Source organism: Aotus nancymaae, unplaced genomic scaffold (genome assembly GCF_030222135.1).
Source record: "Aotus nancymaae isolate 86718 unplaced genomic scaffold, 86718_ANA_hifiasm-v0.15.2.pri h1tg000059l, whole genome shotgun sequence".
NCBI lineage: Eukaryota > Metazoa > Chordata > Mammalia > Primates > Aotidae > Aotus > Aotus nancymaae.
The window spans coordinates 77,575,129-77,594,379 of NW_026988473.1; the positions used below are offsets into that span (position 1 = coordinate 77,575,129).

General features: G+C 45.3%; 1 protein-coding gene across 1 annotated transcript in view; it reads left to right on the top strand.

Annotated features, from left to right (window-relative positions):
- The window catches only part of LOC105711902 (pannexin-1), a 189,159-nt gene extending 174,437 nt beyond the window's left edge, over positions 1-14,722 (top strand). The window contains exons 3-6 of the mRNA XM_064365425.1: positions 12,228-12,368; positions 13,080-13,289; positions 13,738-13,873; positions 14,000-14,722. Coding sequence (XP_064221495.1) covers positions 12,228-12,368; positions 13,080-13,289; positions 13,738-13,873; positions 14,000-14,268 — 756 coding nt within the window. The 3' untranslated portion in view covers positions 14,269-14,722. The remainder of the gene's footprint in view (positions 1-12,227; positions 12,369-13,079; positions 13,290-13,737; positions 13,874-13,999) is intronic.
- The last annotated feature ends 4,529 nt before the right edge of the window (positions 14,723-19,251 follow it).

The following is a 19,251-nucleotide window of genomic DNA, read 5'->3' on the forward strand; positions in this document are numbered from 1 at the left end:
AAATATATAGCAATAAGTGCCCACATGAGAAGAAAGGAGAGATCTAAAATTGACACCCTATCGTCAAAATTGAAAGAGCTAGAGGAGCAAGATCAAAAAAACTCAAAACCTAGCAGAAGACAAGAAATAACTAAGATCAGAGCAGAACTGAAGGAGATAGAGACACAAAAAACCCTTCAAAAAATCAATTAATCCAGGAGCTGGTTTTTCGAAAAGGTCAACAAAATAGACCACTAGCCAGATTAATAAAAAAGAAAAGAGAGAATAATCAAATAGATGCAATAAGAAATGATAAAGGGGATATCACCACAGATTCCACAGAAATTCAGACCATCATCAGAGATTATTACAAGCAACTCTATGTGCATAAACTAGAAAACCTGGAAGAAATGGATAAATTCCTGGACACTTGCCTCCTCCCAAGCCTAAAACAGGAAGAAGCAGAAACCCTGAATAGACCAATAACAAGGTCTGAAGTTAAGGCAGCAATTAAGAGCCTACCATCCAAAAAAGCCCAGGTCCTGATGGGTTCACAGCCGACTTCTACCAGACATACAAAGAGGAGCTGGTACCATTCCTTCTGAAACTATTCCAAATAATCCAAAAAGAGGGAATCCTTCCCAAATCAGTTTATGAGACCAACATCATCCTGATACCAAAACCCGGCAGAGACTCAACAAGAAAAGAAAACTTCAGGCCAATATCCGTGATCAACATAGATGCAAAAATCTTTAATAAAATACTGGCAAGCCGAGGTGACAGAGCAAGACTCTGTATAAAAAAAAGAAATGTCTTTACACAATGTCTGTAACACATTGTGCATGTACACTTTAAGTCCTCGGGAGGTAGTGATAACACAAATGTTTCCCAAACATTTTCATCATGGAAAGAATCTGTTATTTTGGAGACTGGAACTTCAGAAAACATCCTTCAGAGAATGGTACATGGTAAAGTGAAGCAAAAAATAGAGATATTCTAAACCCCAGTTTCTTCATGACCGTAGTTGGGGTGATGGCATTTAGGGTTGCTGTATGATAACCTGGGGCAATTTCGTACATAACAACCACATGAATCCACCCTTTGACAACTTGGCACCCATACACATCCCCTTAAGCCATATTTAATATCCAAATAAAGACAACAAAGTGATACTTCCCCCTAACATGACACAACTATCCTGTGTACAGAAAATGCTCATCCTTTCCATGGGACAGAATGCAGATTCTTGGATGATATTCACTCTTTTCCTTTCATATTTTGTAGCTTAAATACAAAGAGTGGACCACATATGACAGTGATGACTGTGGCCCTGTTAGATCATAATACTATATTTTTACTGTACCTTTTGTATGTTTAAATGTAAAAACACTTATTATTGTGTTACAATTGCCTACAGTATTCAGTACAGTAACATCCTGCCTAGGTTTGTAGCCTGTATAGGTTTGTAGCCTAGAAGCAATAGGCTATAACATTATGTCAGCCTAGGTGTGTGGTAGGCTATACCCTCTAGGGTTGTTTAAGTACACTGTATGATGTTTGCATGATGTCAAAATTTAACACATTTCTCAGAATATATTCTTGTCATTAAGAACACAAGTACTGTGTCCTGTACTGTACTGTGATATAAGGTTAACTATTGGCCAGGTGTGGTGGCTCACACCTGTAATCCCAGCACTTCGGAAGGCTGAGGTGGGGTGATGATCCCTTAAGCCTGGCAGTTTGAGACCAGCCTGGGCAAAATAGCGAGGCCCATCTCTGCAAAGAAAAAGAAAATAGCCAGGTGTGGTGGCACATGCCTGTAGTCCCAGCCACTTGGAAGGCTGAGGTGGGAGGATCACTTGAGCCCAGGAGTTTGAGGCTGCAGTGAGCTGTGATCATGCCACTGCACTCCAGCCTGGGCAACAAAGTGAGAGCCTGTCTCAAACAAAATAAGTAAATAAACTTAATTATTACTAATAAATCTTCTGTTGTATGATAAGGAGATAAGACTGAACAACTTAATTTAACTTCTTCAAGGTGGTCTTTAAAAATGGGTTTAGAACACCTACATAGGATTTTTTGCTCATTCCTTCATTTAGTAGTCATTCATACCAATCAACGTAAACTGGTATATTCCCAAAGACATTCATATATGACAAAATCGTTGCCCTTGACTAGCAGACAGGCAGTGAGATGGGATGTGTCAAGAGTTTGGTATGGGAACTGGAACAGAGCCAATGCTTGAGAAATCTTAGTTGCCTTCCCCTTCTTCATGGAATGGGTAAGACACACCTCTGAGAACAACATTCTCATATCCTGGGTTCCTTCACTTTACCCAAAGAGACCATTTATCCTTCAGTAGAAATAACCCCAGAACATTTCTTCCAGATTCAAAGAAAACACCATGCCAAGGAATTTGGCAGGTAGAGGAGATAAAGCCTTTCCACATTTTTATGAATCAGTGCAATGCTTGTCTTTAAGGGCAATACAGCAAGAGCCTCAATGGTTCCTCTTAAGCCCCGGTATGCATTGCAACCAGACATTCCACAGATTTTGATCACAAAGCAGAACCATCAACTCAAATATGAGGAGATACTTAGCAACTTAAAATCTATTATTGTTTCATAAATTGAAGTCTTCGAATATTCCCAACTATTAACATTTTTCAGAGACTTAAGTCTTAAAGCAATTAAAAAGCTTCACATAATATTACATCCCATTGGTCTATATATAATAAAGGTCACTGAAGAGTCACAAAATTTACTTTTCTAGAAATGGCAACGGCTTAATGATTATATTGCAAGGCAAGTTACCCACAGCCTCTGGAAAATTGATTTTCCTCTCTCTGTCTTTTCATTTGTAAGCACAAAGGCATAACAAGCCAAATATTTGCCACCTTAAAACTATTTACTTTCCTTTATTTTCTTTCTATAAAAACTATAAACTACACTGTGTACCTTCCAACCATTCTGCGAGATTTCTCAGACATTTTCAATGTAAGACAAAGACTAAAACAAATCCAGAAAGGTGCATATTTGTTTTCTCTAGTCTATGAAGTATAACCTGACCAATTCCATTCTTCAAACTTGAAATTGTGTACTAAGGGGGAAAAAAAATTCACCAATTGCATCTGCCAAGCCTCCTGGTTTATAGAGCTGTGAGGAGTCAGGAAGAGGAGCCTGGTGAGACACAGGTCACCTAGCAATAGGTGAGAGGTGAATAAAGAGAAGAAAAACAATCATTTTTTACAAAGTAGAAATCTAAACTATCATAATTTAAAAAATTATGAATATCACAAATGTATATGACCATAAAAAATGACCATACATAGGAACTCAGATTTCCCAGAATTTTTCCTGGTAAGCTTCTTAGCAAAAATGAATCATAGGAGTTTATTTTTTTTCTTTAACCAAAAAACAATCACTTATTCATTTAACAAATACCTATTGAGTGCCTATCATGTACCCAGAACTGTGGTTATAGGGGTGAGACTGACAGACACAGTCTCTACTCGTCTAGGAGTTTACAGCCCAGTAGAGAACACATGGGTGGGAAGGCAGATCTGGAATAGTGTGGCGAGTGTCGTGATGGAGGTAACCTAAGAGCTATGAGAGAGACTACCTGGACGGACACTTAACCCAGATTTGGGCTTCCTTGGATGTAGATATCTTCAATTTGAGATCTAAAATAACAAGTCAGCTAACAGAAGATACTACGTTTTGAGGATGATGGGGGAGGTCCCATGTGAAAAAGAACAGCATGTACAGAAACGTGGAGCAACTGTGATCACAGAGAGTTGAAAGTATTGAAGACAGTTTCGTTTAGCTGGAGTTTGGGGCCCTGTCTTTCCCACATAGGGAAGGATAGGATTATGGATAAAATTCTAAGGCTGATACCAACGTTGACTTATATCCTTGGATGGTGAAGGAAGGAGATGCAGGGAGAACACAGTCACGCTAAGAGTCATGCTCTGGGCAGCCATGCCTGCAGGGGGCCATTGGACCATATGTATTATACCCATGCAAAATTGTCCCAGCCTAAAAGAACATATGTAGGAGTATTTCAAGATCCTTTGAGAGGAGCTACTGATAAGTTTGTGCCTATTGAAGCATTTTTCATTTTAAGCATACTAGGTTGGCATGAGGGGGTATTCACTGAAAATTGGACTGTGAAGAAAGAGCACGGCCTGTGGCGTCAGAAACACTGAGTTCTACCCCGGGTTCAGGTCCCGTGGATTGTCACACCTAACACATCCCATTCACTCACTCGCTCATTTATTCAAACATTGAGAAGCTCTTCTGTGTACCATAAACTGGCTGGAGCTGGTAACAGAAGGTGATATGGTTCAGCTGTGTCCTCACCCAAAATCTCATCTTGAATTATAAGCCCCATAATCCCACGTGTCCAAGGCAGGGCCAGGTGGAGGTAATGGATCATGGAGGCGGGTCCCCCCATGCTGTTCTCATGATAGTGAGTGAGTCTCACAAGATCTGATGGTTTTATAAGCATCTGGTATTTCCCCTGCTTGCACTCACTGGTCCTGCCACCCTGTGAAGAAGGTGCCTGCTGCTCCTTTGCCTTCCACCATGATTGTAAGTTTCCTGAGGCCTCCCCAGCCATGTGGAGTTATGAGTCAATTAAACCTCTTTCCTTTATAAACTACCCAGTCTTGCATATTTCTTCACAGCAGTGTGAGAACAGACTAATACAGAAGGATAAAGTCCTCACTCTTAAGGAACTCCAGAGTCTAAGGAGGGAGAGGCAAGCAAATATGCAGAAGATAGTATTACCCTGTGTTAATTATGATGCTGAAAAGAAGCCCTGAATGCCATGGGAGTCCACAGAAGAAGGGGCAAAAGCAGGTTCTCTTGTGATGATGGTGCCTGCGCAGAGCTCAAGATGATGAGCAGCCCAGTGGAGAAGCAGGGAAAGGTCATTCCCAGCAGACGGAGCTGCAGGTGCAAAGGAACAGAGCAGTGATGGCTCATTCAGAGAGCAGGGAGGAGCTCAGTGTGGGTAGCATGAAGGGTGAGAATGGGATGGGAGGAGAGAGGTTTCTGTCATAACCCATGTCAGATGATGTAGAGGCTCAAATTATCATGCTAAAGTATTTGCATGAGGTGGCAGAGGAAGATGGGTCCAGCATAGCTCCAGGCAGGGTGACTGGAGGGAAGGGATCCCATTAGCCAGTATAGAAAAGGAGATTGAATGAAGAGCTAAGAACAGTTAAGTGTATGGTGCCTGTGAGAAATTCAAATGCAATACCATTGGAAGTATGTGGGTATGTAATTCTACAGGTCAGTACTGGAGAGAGATTTAAGAGTACCCACATATAGACCATCATTGAAGCCATGTTGAGGGTGAGACTGCCCAGAGAGACAGTGTACCCTAAGAGGAGGCCCAAGAACAGAGCGCCAAAAGCACTTAAAGGGCAGATGGAGGAAATGGAACCTATCAAAGAGACCAACAAGGAACTATTTGAGATGTAGGAGGAAAGCCCTGAGAATCCAGGAAGAGGTGGGTTTCAAGAAGGCCCGGGGGACTGAGTACTTTGGTCAAAGGCAGCTGTGGGGTCAGGAAGGATACAGATGGACCTTGCCCACTTGACTGAATAATTTAGAGGCTCCTGCAAAATATGGCAAGAGTGGATTCCAGGGAACAGTGGTGGAGCCAGGCAGCAGGGAGGGATAATGAACATGAGGTGACAGAGAGGAACCACCATGTACGTACACAGGTTTTATAGAAAACATGGCTAGGAAGAAAAGAGTTTGGTAGCTGGGGTGGAACTTAGGGTCCAAGGGCAGTTCCAGGAAGGGATGTTGGGTGGATTGAAAATGTATTAAGAGGATGGGCACGGTGGCTCATGCCTCCCAGCACTTTGGGAGGCCGAGGCGGGTAGATCACTTGAGGTCAGGAGTTCAAGACCAGCCTGGCCAACATCGTGAAGCCTGGCCAACATTGTGAAACCATATCTCTACTAAAAATACAAAATTTATCCAGGCGTGGTGTCATGTGCCTGTAATCCCAGCTACTGGGGAGGCTGAGGCAGGAGAATTGCTTGAACCCAGGAACAGAGGTTGCAGTGAGCCAAGATCATTGCATTGCACTCCAGCCTGGGCAATGAAGCAAGACGTCATTAAAAAAAAAAAAAAAGAAAAGAAAAAGAAAAAAAGAAAATGTATGGAGAACAGTTGCATATTGTAAAACTGCATGCAAACCTTAGTTACCAGTTATTAGTGGTCTTTGGTTTACCCAGCAGCAGCCTGGTTTGAATGTGACAATGTGACATAAGTGTAAGTGTGATGAAGAGCAAGGGAGCCGTCCGCCTGAGAAGGAAAATAGGGAGCGACGTTTGTCTTTGTTCCATAGCTTTCTCCCCTGTCAGTAATTTTCAGTTAATTCCTTATCCACAGAATGTTGGTGTTTTGCTCTGTTCTCCCCTTACTTGGACTCTCTTCAACAGTTGATGAGCTTCACACTCATTTCCCTTGTGGTGATTAGACCTAAAAAGCAGCCTTCTTCAAGTGGCGATGAGAGGCCCCAGCATTAACACTCTGAAATCTCACAGAAATTATCAGAAACTGAAGAGGCTCTGGTTGGAAAATCTGGGAGTAATGAAGAAAACTGGAAGAGGAAAGGCAGGGAGGGGAGGGGCAGGGAGCAAAGGCTGAGAGGAGAGGTCACTATAAACTAGAAGGAGGAAGAATAGAGGAGGGAAGGCAAAGAAAGACAGGATAGGAAGGAAGAGAGGAGGGGGAGGGGAGGGAGGAAGAGGAGAAAGAGAAGAGAAAAGAGGGAAGAAGGATGGGAAGAAGGATGGGGAGTTGGAGGAGAGAGAAGGGAGGGGTCACCTTAAGTTAGAGAGGGAGGGATAGGTGAGCACATGATAAAGGAGAAGAAAGGGAGGGAGGAAAGGAGAGAAGGGAGGGGAAAGGGAGAGATGGGATAGGTCAGGTTAAACCAGGGAAGTGTCTGAATTAATATTCCATGAAGAGATGCTGGGTGGATTGAAAATGTATCAAGAACAACTGCATATTGTAAAACTGCACACAAACCTTAGTTGCTAGTTATTAACGCTCTCTGATACAGTCAGCAGCAGGAAGGAAGAGAGGTGGGAAAGAGAGACAGAATAGGTCAGATTAAAGTGGAGAAGTGTCTGAGTTAAAACTGTTTTCAAGAACTACAGTTTGGGCCAGGCACGGTGGCTCACGCCTGTAATCCCAGCACTTTGGGAGGCTGAGGCAGGTGGATCACCGAGTTCAGGAGTTTGAGACCAGCCTGGTTAACATGGTGAAACCCCGTCTCTACTAAAAATACAAAAAATTAGCCAGGCATGGTGGTGCACACCTGTAATTCCAGCTACTGGGGAGGCTGAAGCAGGAGAATCACTTGAACCCGGGAGGCGGAGGTTGCAGTGAGCCAAGATTGTGCTACTGCAATCCAGCCTGGGTGACAGAGCAAGACTCCGTTTCAAAAAAAAAAAAAAATGCCGTTTTATTCTACTCAGGTATTTGTCCTCGTTTACTCAACAAATTGCAGAGTATGCGCTCTGGGCCAGGGACTATGTTTGACCCTGTGACCATTCTCTCTTCCTGGAGCTGCTTCCCAAAGAGAGGCAAGGCTGAGCCTGTCTGCAGGAATTCGTTTCCAAGGCAGGAGGTATGTGCAGTGACCGCAGGAAGCATAAGCTCCACGGGACCCCTCACCAGCCCATGACAGCCAGGCAAGCTTCCCTGACAGGGAGTCATCAGGTCTGAAAACTGAGGAGCAGGTATCCCTACACACGGAGGGCGGGCTGTGACGGGACAGCCCTGGAAGAGGGGCCCCTGCAAGGGGCAGTGCAATGACAAGCCATCGGGCCTCGGGAGTGCCCGGACCATCAGTGAGAGCAAGGACAACAGATTAAGATTGAAAAGTAAATTAAAACCACAGTTAAAAGGGCTGGTGTGCCACGTTAAGGACCTGGGACTTACCTTAAGATCTAAAAAGGTTTTAAACATGGGAGTATCATAACTGTCTTTATATTCTTAAAAGATCATTCTGAAAAACAAGACTGCAAACAAATATTGAACACTGGATAATGATATGCCTGTTTGAATCACTTAGGAAGACATCAGTTTGCTGATATCTGCAATTTACTTTGAAATGCATAAAAAATAGTAAGACTGACACCTCAGTGGAGAAAAGGATAGTTGGCTAAATATATAGTAAAGAAAATATAATAAACTGGTAATGGTGAAATCTCAGTGCTGGGCATGTGAGAGAGAGTTCACTACAAAATCATCTCGACTTTATGTTTGAAGACTTTCATAATTAAAATACTGATAAAACAAATAAGTATATGAAAAATATACCTGCATTCTTATGTTTACAATAGTAAATCACCCTAAGTGTCCATTAACAGATGGATAAAGTGAATATGGTAATATACAGCGAAACACGATTCATCCGCACGAAAGAATGAAGTCATGTTTTCTGCAGTAACATGGATGGAACTGAAGCCACGATCTTAAGCAAAACAACTCAAATAAAAAGTCAAATTCTGCATTTTCTCACTTAAAAGTGGAAGCTAGTTTGAATACTGTGTACACATGGACTTGGAGCATGGAATAACAGACGTTAGAGATTCGGAAGGGCGGGAGGGGGTGAGGTATGAGAAATTATATAATGAGTACAACGTACGTCACTCGGGTAACGGGAACGCTACAAGTGCGGACGTCATCACTATGCAACATATCCCCGTAACCAAACTGCACTTATACCCCTTAAATCTATTCACACAAATGAAAACGAAATACTGAAAAGTCACATCCTGATCACCGCTACATCGTTAGAGCGCTGGAAAATGGTGGGAGAGCTAATTTGGAGGCTGCTGCCGTAATTAAGGAAAGAGCTGATCATGGTCCAGACAGTAAGCGAAGGGCGTGGACTCAAGAGAGATTTGGAAAGTTAAACCAACAGCTCTGGCCATGGGACAGACACAGAGGGAAGGATAAATCAATGCCCCTGTTTACCTGCCCTACCCAGAAACCAGCTAAGAGTTTAGATGAGGATGGTCAGTCGGGTTTTGGGTGAGAATTCATGAGACCCACTAAGAACTCTGGATCACTGAAGTCTCCTCCGGCTGGCCTCTGACATCAGATTCTCACCAGGAGACTCTTGGCTCTAATTCTTCACTTTCATAGTCTGTTCTCAAACTCAGTGGGCTTCAGGCCCCGGGATGACCTCGGGATGGGAGAGGGGAGGGAAGTCATCCCTGCCCAGCATCCCCAGTGGCCCCAATCCAGAGCTACGGCTGGGTTGCCTCACCCACTGCCCTGCCCTCCTCGTCCTCCCTCAGAGCCCTCTGAAGTCTGCTGTACCTCTTCTTTTGGAAATTTAAGTGTTCTGTTTTGCTGTGTGTTTGTGTTGTGTTTTTTTAGAAAAAATATTGTTTTGAATCAGCTGCTTCAAATGGTTTTAGTTATGGTTAGCTTTGATTTATCTGCGTTCAGTCGGAAAACAGATTTCTCTGGAAGACTCAGTCACAATAAGGCAAAAATGAGCTTTGCTCAAGGGTTGCAAGCTGTGTCTGCCGAGGGTAGATGCTGGTCGGCCTGATGGTTCTCTGAAAGGCAGCCTTGCTCGCTGGGTAATTCCTCCCTCCCTCCCTCCACCTGCATCTGTGCTGGCTGCAATTTTAGCTCATTTCCTACAGCTTTGTCCTGGAGATCGTTGGCAAGTCGCCCTTCGTCCTTCTTCCCTCCCTATGAAGTATGGTTACCAGAGGACCTATTTCCATTTCAATAATTATTCATGTCTGGATTCTTGGCTCTGGCACCTCCACAGCCATTTTAAACCCCAAATCTCTTACCTTGTCAAAACTGGGAGCTTCCTGTATATCCGTGAGGAACTGAGCAGAACACGAGAGGCTGCCTCTCCCCTTGTCAGGCTGTAGAGGTGCTGTTACCACGTGGTATGTGACCCTCAGGAGGAGGCTCCAGGCTCTGCTTAAGATGGGGACATGGGCGGCTGGGTCCTAGAATAAAGCCAACACACACCTCACAATGCATGCACAACCTCATTATAGCATTTAACTTAAAAAAAAAAAAAAGCAGACTTCACCTGAGACCCAGACCATATCTACTATTTTAGTCCTGGAGGTTTCTCCCTCACCTGGTCCTTAAGTATTAGACAGGGAGTTGAGCATACCTGAATTTATAACCCAGCTCTGCAACCCGCCACTGAGCCTCAGTTTCCCCACAGCTAAATCAAGGAGGGTGTTCACACTGGCAGTCATTTTTTTTTAGACATCAGACCCTGTAGACAGCACCAGCCTCGTGCCTGGGTCCTTGCTTGTGCTCAGCAGTCAGTGGCTATGATTACCCAGGTGTGGAGAATGTCGTCTTTCAACCTGAGTGCGTTTTACACATCAATTGTGTAGCTGAACACCACAGAATGCGTTTTATTCTATTCCATTAGAAAATGCTTTCAGTGTGTTCACTTCCTTAGCATCAATAACACTTCAGTGATTTCAGCTACTTTCAGAGAGAGAACATACTATAAAAACAAAGAAATATACTCCTTTTCCAGCATTTTTATCATCTTTGGGACTCTCCCAAGAATCCTATCCAAGTTTCCAGTCTCTCCTTAGCTGAAAAGTATAGTCTTGCAAATATTATCACTGCTGAGAACACTGGCAGAATATTTCACAGGACAATTCCTGTGTGCTAAGGGATGCTGTTTGGTGGGTGATGGAAGGACTTTGCTTTGTTCGTATGTTTAAATTCTTGGGTCTCCAAAGCCACATTCGCCTCTGCATCCTGCCTGCTGGATCTACTCTCCAGCAGGGACCCTCGCTCCTGTGGGCTGTGCAGGGACACGGTCAGAAAAGCCACCAGGTGACTGAGCTGATGCTTGGCTAACAGTGAAGGGGCAGGTAGAGCTACAGAACAGAACATAGGAGGGTGGTGTAGAGAGAGTCTTCAGAGGACAAACGATAAAAGATAAAAAACATAAAAAGATAAAAGAATAAACAATAAAACCATAAGACTTCCTCTATCCCAGGCACAATGCCAAGTGTTTTTTTTTTTTTTTTTTTCATGAACTTTCTCTTCATTTTTCCCAATCCCATAATAAAAACTTCCTTTAGAGAGGGGGAGACTTACAGGGAGTTTGAGTCCTTTTCTCCATGGCAGCCAGCCTAGTGAGCAGCAGAGCTGAGAGCTCAAACCAGCAACTTATGGAAGAGCCCCGGATCCTCCCTCCGACGGGGTCTTTGTTTCTCTCAGGAAGCAAACTTCCTCAGAACCCACAGGAGGCCTGCAGGGCTGGGTGAGACCGATGCTATTTAATGGGAGCCACGTGGAGTTCTGCCCCTGCACCTGGATCTAGTAGAAACCAGGCTCGGTAATAAGTGAGCGGGACGTGGAACTCCTCTCAGCCTCGCAGTCTCAGGGGCAGGAGGGAGCAGGAGCACCTGGAGACTCCTGCCTTGACAGTGAGTGTGAAGAGAGCGCTGGAAGGGGCAGCATCTCTCCTCCTTTTAGCTGTCAGACCTGACTCTTTAAAACTGTTTGAGGCCATGGCTGAGGTGAAACTGGTGCTCTGGAGAGAAACAGCCTTAGATTTAGACTTGAGGATGGGTTCTGAAGAGGGGGCTGGGCTCTTCTTCCCCAGGATGTTTGAGGCTCTTAGCTCAGGGTAGGCTAGAAGTTTCCAATTTCACCATGATGGGTCCAGATCAGGCTCATACCAGACCTAGGGGGCTAGGGGAGCCATGGGCTCCTGGGTCATGAAACTGAGGGGCCCTGTTTCCTAAGTGGTTGGGAGCTTGAGGCCCAGGGCCCCTCTGCCTTTCGCTTTATTTTGTCTCTTTCCTCCACCTCTCATTACCACTACTACCCAGAACAGAGCTGGAAATATAGTGCTCAAGGAACACCAGAGGAAGGGCCATCCTCCTCATTCCTGTGATGGGGATCAGGCTTTGAATGTGGAAGGTTCCTCCTGTCTGACTCATGCCTGGGCATGACCCTGGCTCTGCTGGGCCAGCAAGGCCTCCAGCACTGTGACAGGCCTCCAAGGATTATTCGCCTGCCCTGACTTCCCGTGATGCTGCCTCCAACAGAAGGTCCTAGAAGCAGCCAGAGTGTTGCAGTCACTTGAGGAAGATTGAAGCCCATCCTCCTTTTTCGGGGCCTGCTATGATGGAGGGGGTAGAGTGGGGTATCCTTTCCATGGAGTGTGCAGCATGGGTGTCTCTGCAACAGGCCATGGCATGGTGGTGGCCGCTCCTGCTAGAGCTGTGGACAGTCATGCCCACCTGGCCTGGGGACGAGCCGCTCAACATCTGCATGGATGCCAAACATCACAAGGGAAAGCCCGGCCCAGAATACAAGCTCTACGATGAGGTACAGAGGCCAGACCTGGGAATGGGATGGGGAAGATCAGGGAAGGGACACAAATGCCAAGGTAGTCTCTGGACCTCATCAACCCTGATCATTTGGTTCCTGGGGTTGGGATTTGAGCAAAGGCAACTAGATGGAAAGAGCCTATGCCTTTTTGAGACCATAGTGCCAAGTGATTCAAAGTTCCCATTTCTGACTGCTCCAGCCACTGGGAAAGCAGGGGCAGATGGTGATCCCAGAGCTCCATTGCTGACCAGCATAGATGAAACAAGCCTTCCTGGCCAACACGTCCTGGGGAAGCATATGACTTACGTGACCCCTCCCCAAGTTCCTAAAGGCAATTGCCAGGGATGTCGGGAGAAGAACACAGCTGGCAGGCAACCCCAGATTCCCCTGGGTCTTGCTGAGGCTCTCCTCCCTGTTTTGCCCTAAAATGCTTCTGCTGCCTCTCAGAAGCTCAGAGCCTAGAAGTTGTGTTCCTAGAGAGCTGCAGCAGCCTGTGGAAGAAAGTCAGTGTGCAGGTGCATCTGCTTTTTGGGTAAATATCGAGAGGTTATCAGGGTTCCTCTTATGTAGGGGCTTACCAGCTAAAGGCATCCCACTTGCTCAGGCCTTCTCCTAAGGGACATTTTCATTCCACCGCCCTTCTTCCCTAGACACTCAGCGATCCTTGCCCCTTATGCCTGGGCCTTTTGTTTCTTCCTCCGGCTTCAGTGCCTCCCCTGGAAGGACAATGCCTGCTGCACATTCAAGACAAGCTGGGAAGCCCACCTAGACGTGTCTCCACTCTACAACTTCAACCTGTTCCACTGTGGACTGCTGATGCCTGGCTGTCGGAAGCACTTCATCCAGGCCATCTGCTTCTATGAGTGCTCCCCAAACCTGGGGCCCTGGATCCGGCCAGTGGGAAGCCTGGGGTGGGAGGTAGGAGGCAGATCTGTCCAATGCCCTGTTATTATGCTAACAACCAGCGCTTCCATCCGATCTCTTATGCTGATGCCTCCAAGATGATGCTAGTAAGAACAGGAGGTGTCATCTCCCTATGGACAAGAGCAGAGCCAGAGGCCCCTGCTGGAGAACCACATGAGGGAGACTGTTCCGACAGCAGTGGGATGAGGGGCTATCACCAAGGGAAGCCTGGTGGAGTTAGATGGGCCCAAGTTTCAGTCTCCTGTTCGGTACCTACCAGCTGTATGGCCCAGGACAAACTATTAAATCTCTTAGCCTCAGTGGTATTATTTGTAAAATAGTACTTAGAGACTGTATAAAAGATGATGTACATATGGTACCTGGCACAAATACCACTGTAGCTATTAGTAGTCTTCACTTCTCTGCTATTAATGTTCTGATCTCCGGCTATGACTACATGCAGGCGGCCCCAAGTGGGCAGGGAGAGCGAGTTGTGAATGCACCGCTGTGCCAGGAGGACTGCAAGGAGTGGTGGGAAGACTGTCGCACATCTTACACCTGCAAATCCAACTGGCGTGGCGGCTGGGACTGGAGTCAGGGTGAGTGGTGCTGACAAGGCCTTGGGTGGGGGGAGCAGGCTCCCTGGTGGCCCCCACAAGGGTGTAGGTGCAAAGGCTAAAGATGAGGGAATAGGAGGTAAGGTGTCCCTCCTCCATCTCCTGCAGGGAAGAACCGCTGCCCTAAAGGGGCCCAGTGCCTCCCTTTCTCCCATTACTTCCCCACCCCAGCTGACCTGTGTGAGAACACTTGGAACAATTCCTTCAAGGCCAGCCCTGAGCAACGGAACAGCGGGCGGTGTCTCCAGAAGTGGTTTGAGCCTGCTCAGGGCAACCCCAACGTGGCCGTGGCCCGCCTCTTTGCCAGCCCTGCCCCATCCTGGGAACTGTCCTATGCCCTCATTGTCTGCTCCCTGTTGCTGCCATTCCTTTCCTGAGAGCCCTTATTCTCCCACCCACACTACTGCACATCCACCAACTATGGGTCAGGCCAGGCCATGGCCACCTCTTTCCTCAGGCCTTCCCCTAAAAGCAGTGGCACAGGTTAGGGACTGCAGTCCTACCCAGTCCCCAGCCCATGCCACTGCTCCTACGGAAGGGCCTGAGGAAGGAAGTGACCACTGGGACTTCAGCGGCTGGTGCCTGAGCCCTGCACATTTGGTCTGAGGCCCCTTCCACTGCTCTGCTCTGCCTCAGCTGGCCTGGGAGGCGGTTGGGGGCAGGGAGCGCCAAGGTGACTGGCTCCCACCTGCCTTGAGGGATGGGAGCTTTCAAGGGGCTCAAGCATCTTCCTGTCCAGTGCACGCCCACCCCTTTCTGTGACAGCTGACAGTGGCAGCCCTGGCCTCTCGTCCTCTGATGGTGTCTCCAATAAATCAGCCGTCGACTTCTCCTCTGCTTGACTTCCTGTCTTAGCTTTATGGGCAGGGACCCAACATGCACACAGCGGGAGTCAGTTTGCCTGCTGCACCGAAGTCTCAAAGTTAGGTTGTTCCTTGCCTAACAATTATTAACTTCTTAATATCTGCTGCACATCCTCAAAACACCTCTCCGATGGGAGTACTTTCAATGCCCCCTTTTTTTCAAGAAGTGACACCCCATACGAAGGACCTAAAGGCAGGGCGAGGCATGGGGCCACCCGGCACATCAGCTCTAATTTGGCTACCAAAATTGAAGCGGCTACATTAACTGCTTCCAGGGTTCCCTCTTTCCTTTTAACCCATTCATTTTACTCCCAGAATCACAGCACACTGGTCTAAAATTTTGGAAACCCAAGTTCTGGCCTTTCTGCTTTCTATGTGACTTTGGGCAACTCCTGTGATCTTCATTAAGATTGCCTTGGTTTCTCTCTCTGCTGAAAGGAATGAGTTAGTTGGATTTAACTTATGAAAAAGAAGGAAGAAAAAGGAAAAAGCTAGCAACCTGTTTGCCAGGAGATAGTGCATGCTCCTCAGATATAGTGTGCCACGACCTCAAGAAGGAAGCATTAGAATTGAACTGGGGACAGGGCCCTGACCGCACACCCCAGCTGTAAGTGACCAGCAGCCGACCTACCCACCCAGCACCTTCCAGAGCCTGGAGCCAGGCAGCTTCCCAGCACTAGATGATGCTTTCTCCACAACCTTTTCTTTGACAAAGAGAAGGTTCTAGCTTGGCTGCACTTGATTGGCTTTTCTAACAACTGCTCATTCTTGCCAGGCACCAGCCAGCTCCGCTCCTTGGTTAAACTCAGCCTCCATTCCTTCTGCACCGGCCTCACAGGCTCCTCTACTGAGCAGACCTTATCTCAGGAGAGGCACTGGAACCATAAAACCAACAGAGAGAGTCCTGCCAAGCACAGCCCTCAGTGTCTAGAGCAGAAGACGGATGACAGCTGCAGTGCAGACGAAGATGTTCACAGGAGGTCTGAAAGAAAGGAGCTGGGTGGGGTTCCTGAGAAAGCCTCACAAAGGGGTGAGTGAGGCAGGAGCCCCAAAGAAGGAGGGGAGCTCACAGAGAACAGAAGGGAAGTGCTAGTCAAAACCCAGTGAAGAGAGATCGAAGATGGCTGATCACTAGCAGCTCGGGATTGTAGCTCCCAGTGAAAGTGCAGAGAACCAGAGGATGCCACACTTTCAGACGAATTTTTGTTGCTCACGGACCAGGAGATTCCCAGCAGAGGAACCCCACGGGTCGCCAGCGTGGCTCTTGTGGCTGGCACGGCGGTTTTGCCGGTGCCTCAGCGCAGCAGTTCTTGGTGCAGAGTGAGCAGGACTGGGTCCCCTTTTGGCTGATTCCCAGGCAGAAAAGCACCATCAATCTTAACACCACTGTTTTGGCCGGTGCAGTGGATTGCTCAGATTTCGGTGCTGGGAATCAACAAGTTGGACGTCCGCTCAGAGACCTAATTTGAAAGTCGGAAATCACAAAGATGACAGGTGGATAAATTTATAATGATGGGAAGAAACCATCGTAAAAAGGCTGAGAATACCCAGAAACAGAATGCCTCTCCCTCTACAGGGGATCACAGTTCCTCATCAGCAATGGAACAAGCCCTGATGGAGAACGAGTGCGTTCCATTCACAGAAGTAGGCTTCAGAAGGTGGATAAGAAACTTCTGTGAATTAAAAGAACTTGTTCTAACCCAATGCAAAGAAACTAAGAACTTTGAAAAAAGGTTTGACGAAATGCTAATGAGAATAGACAATTTGGAGAGGAATATAGGTGAATTAATGGAGCTGAAAAACACAACACAAGAGCTTCACGAAGTATGCGCAAGTTTTAATAGTCAAATTGATCAAGCAGAAGAAAGGATATCAGACGTCGAAGACCAACTCAACGAAATAAAACGAGAAGTCAAGATTAGAGAAAAAAAGATAAAAAAGAATGAGCAAAGTCTTCAAGAAATATGGGACTATGTGAAAAGACCTAATCTACGTTTGATAGGTGTACCTGAATGTGACGAAGAGAATGAATCCAAGTTGGAAAATACTCTTCAGGAGATTTTTCAGGAAAACTTTCCCGACCTAGTAAGACAGGACAATATTTAACTCCAGGTAATACAGAGAACACCACAAAGATATTCCTCAAGAAGACCAACCCCAAGGCACATAATCGTCAGATTCATTAGGGTTGAAATGAAGGAGAAAATATTAAGAGCAGCCAGAGAGAAAGGTCAGGTTACCCACAAAGGGAAGCCTATCAGACTTACAGCAGATCTCTCAGCAGAAACCCTACAAGCCAGAAAAGAGTGGGGGCCAATATTCAACATCCTTAAAGAAAAGAGCTTTCAACCCAGAATTTCATATCCAGCCAAACTAAGCTTCACAAGTGAAGGAAAAATAAAATCTTTTGCGAACAAGCAAGTACTTAGAGATTTCACCCCCACCAGGCCTGCTTTGCAGGAGCTTCTGAAAGAAGCACTATACATATAAAGTAGCAACCAGTATCAGCTTTTTCAAAAATATATCCAGCTAGCGTCAAATGGCAGTATTAAACTCATATATATTATTAACTGGATAAAAAGCCAAAACCCATTGGTATGCTGTATCCAGACCCATCTCACATGCAATGATAAATAAAGACTCAAAACAAAGGGACGGAGGAAGATTTACCAACCAAATGGAGAGCAAAAATAAATAAATAAATAAAAAGCAGGAGTTGCCATTCTCACCTCTGATAAAATAGACCTTAAAGCAACAAAGATCAAAAGAGGCAAAGAAGGACATTACATAATGGTAAAAGGATCAATGCAACAAGAAGAGCTAACGATCCTAAATATACACGCACCCAATAGAGGAGCACCCAGATACATAAGACAAGTTCTTAATGACTTATAAAGAGACTTAGACTCCCACACAATAATAATAGGAGACTGTAACATCACATTGTCAATATTAGACAGATCAGTGAGATAGAAAATTAACAAGGACATCCAGGACCTGAACTCAGACCCGGAACAAGTAAACTTAATAAACATGTATAGAACTCTCCACTTCAAATACATAAAACATACATTACCACCTCACACCTATTCCATAAGTGACTACATAATTGGAAGTAAATCACTCCTCAGTAATCGCATAGCATTTCATAGGTTTAAATGAAATATTGGTTGGCTGCTCGTTTGTTATTTTCTCCCCTTATTCCTTCCTGTCTCCAATGTTAAGCACAATTATTGGCATAAAAGAGGTTTTCAATTCCCATTTTTAGACTGCATTCTAGCCTGGGCAATAAAGCAATACTCCCGTTCTCTCTCCCTCTTTCACTTCCTTTTTCTTCCTCTTCTTCATTCTTTTTTTCTTTCTCTTTCTTTCTTCCTTATCTTCAAAAAGAAAGAAAGAAAGAAAGAAAGAAAAAGTTACCTAGTAGTAAAAACAAACAAACAAAAATTAGCTAAGTGTGGTGGCACGCACCTGTAAGCCCAGCTACTCAAGAGGCTAAGGAAGGAGACTCACTTGAACCTGGGAGGTAGAGGTTGCACTGAGCCAAGATCTCACCACTGCACTCCAGCCTGGGTGGCCAAGTAAGACCCTGTCTCAAAAAAAAAAATTTTTTTGTTCAGACCAACTGATGACCTTGTAAAAGTCACTTCTCTTTTCTGGGTCTAAATTTCCACAAAATGAAAACTGATAAGCTTCAAATAGGTGATTTCTGACAGAGTTCCCTACAGAGAACAAGTATATGCCTCAAAATTGTCAAAAAATAACAGCAAAAAGTTGTTGAACACTTTCTATGTCAGACACCTTTTCTACTCACTTTACATGTACTGACTTATTTTTCATATGGGGAAACTGAGGCAGACGGGTGGGAAGTGATTGGTCAAAGAACACAAGAAGAGGCAGTGGCAGGGCTGTGATTTGAATACAAGTGATGAAAAAAAAAAAACAAAAAAACCCAGTGAAGTCCCCAAGGTATGAGCCATATGAAGCAGGACCTTCAATTGCTCTTAAATTAATCACTAAATTGTGACTTCAAAAGTACATATAAATGTATCAAAAAATCTTTTAAAGAGCTTAAGAAATTTAAAATCTCTTAAAAATTGAAAACTGAGGTATCTGTGGCTGTGTGCTTGATAATAAAGCAGAGAGGTTCATGCCCTTTTTAAAATGTTTATAAAGAATGGCCAAAGGAAGGTTAAAATTGGAGTAGACAAGACAAGAGTAGTCAGGAAGCCCTAATAATTTCACACCTACCGATCACGTACCATGCACCCAGGATCTCTGGGAAGCATGTAATGTATGCTGGCTCCTTTGACCCTCACAAAGGCCTTGCCATCCTCGTTGTATTATAATATTTTCCTCATTTGTTATTATTCTCATTTTTCAGATTGGGACATAAATATAAGTGGGTTTGAAACCAGCTAAGTCTGAACCCACAGTTCCAGCTCACGGGCTTACACTGAACAGCCTGGTCTGTAGTTGAGTGGAACTGAAGTGGAT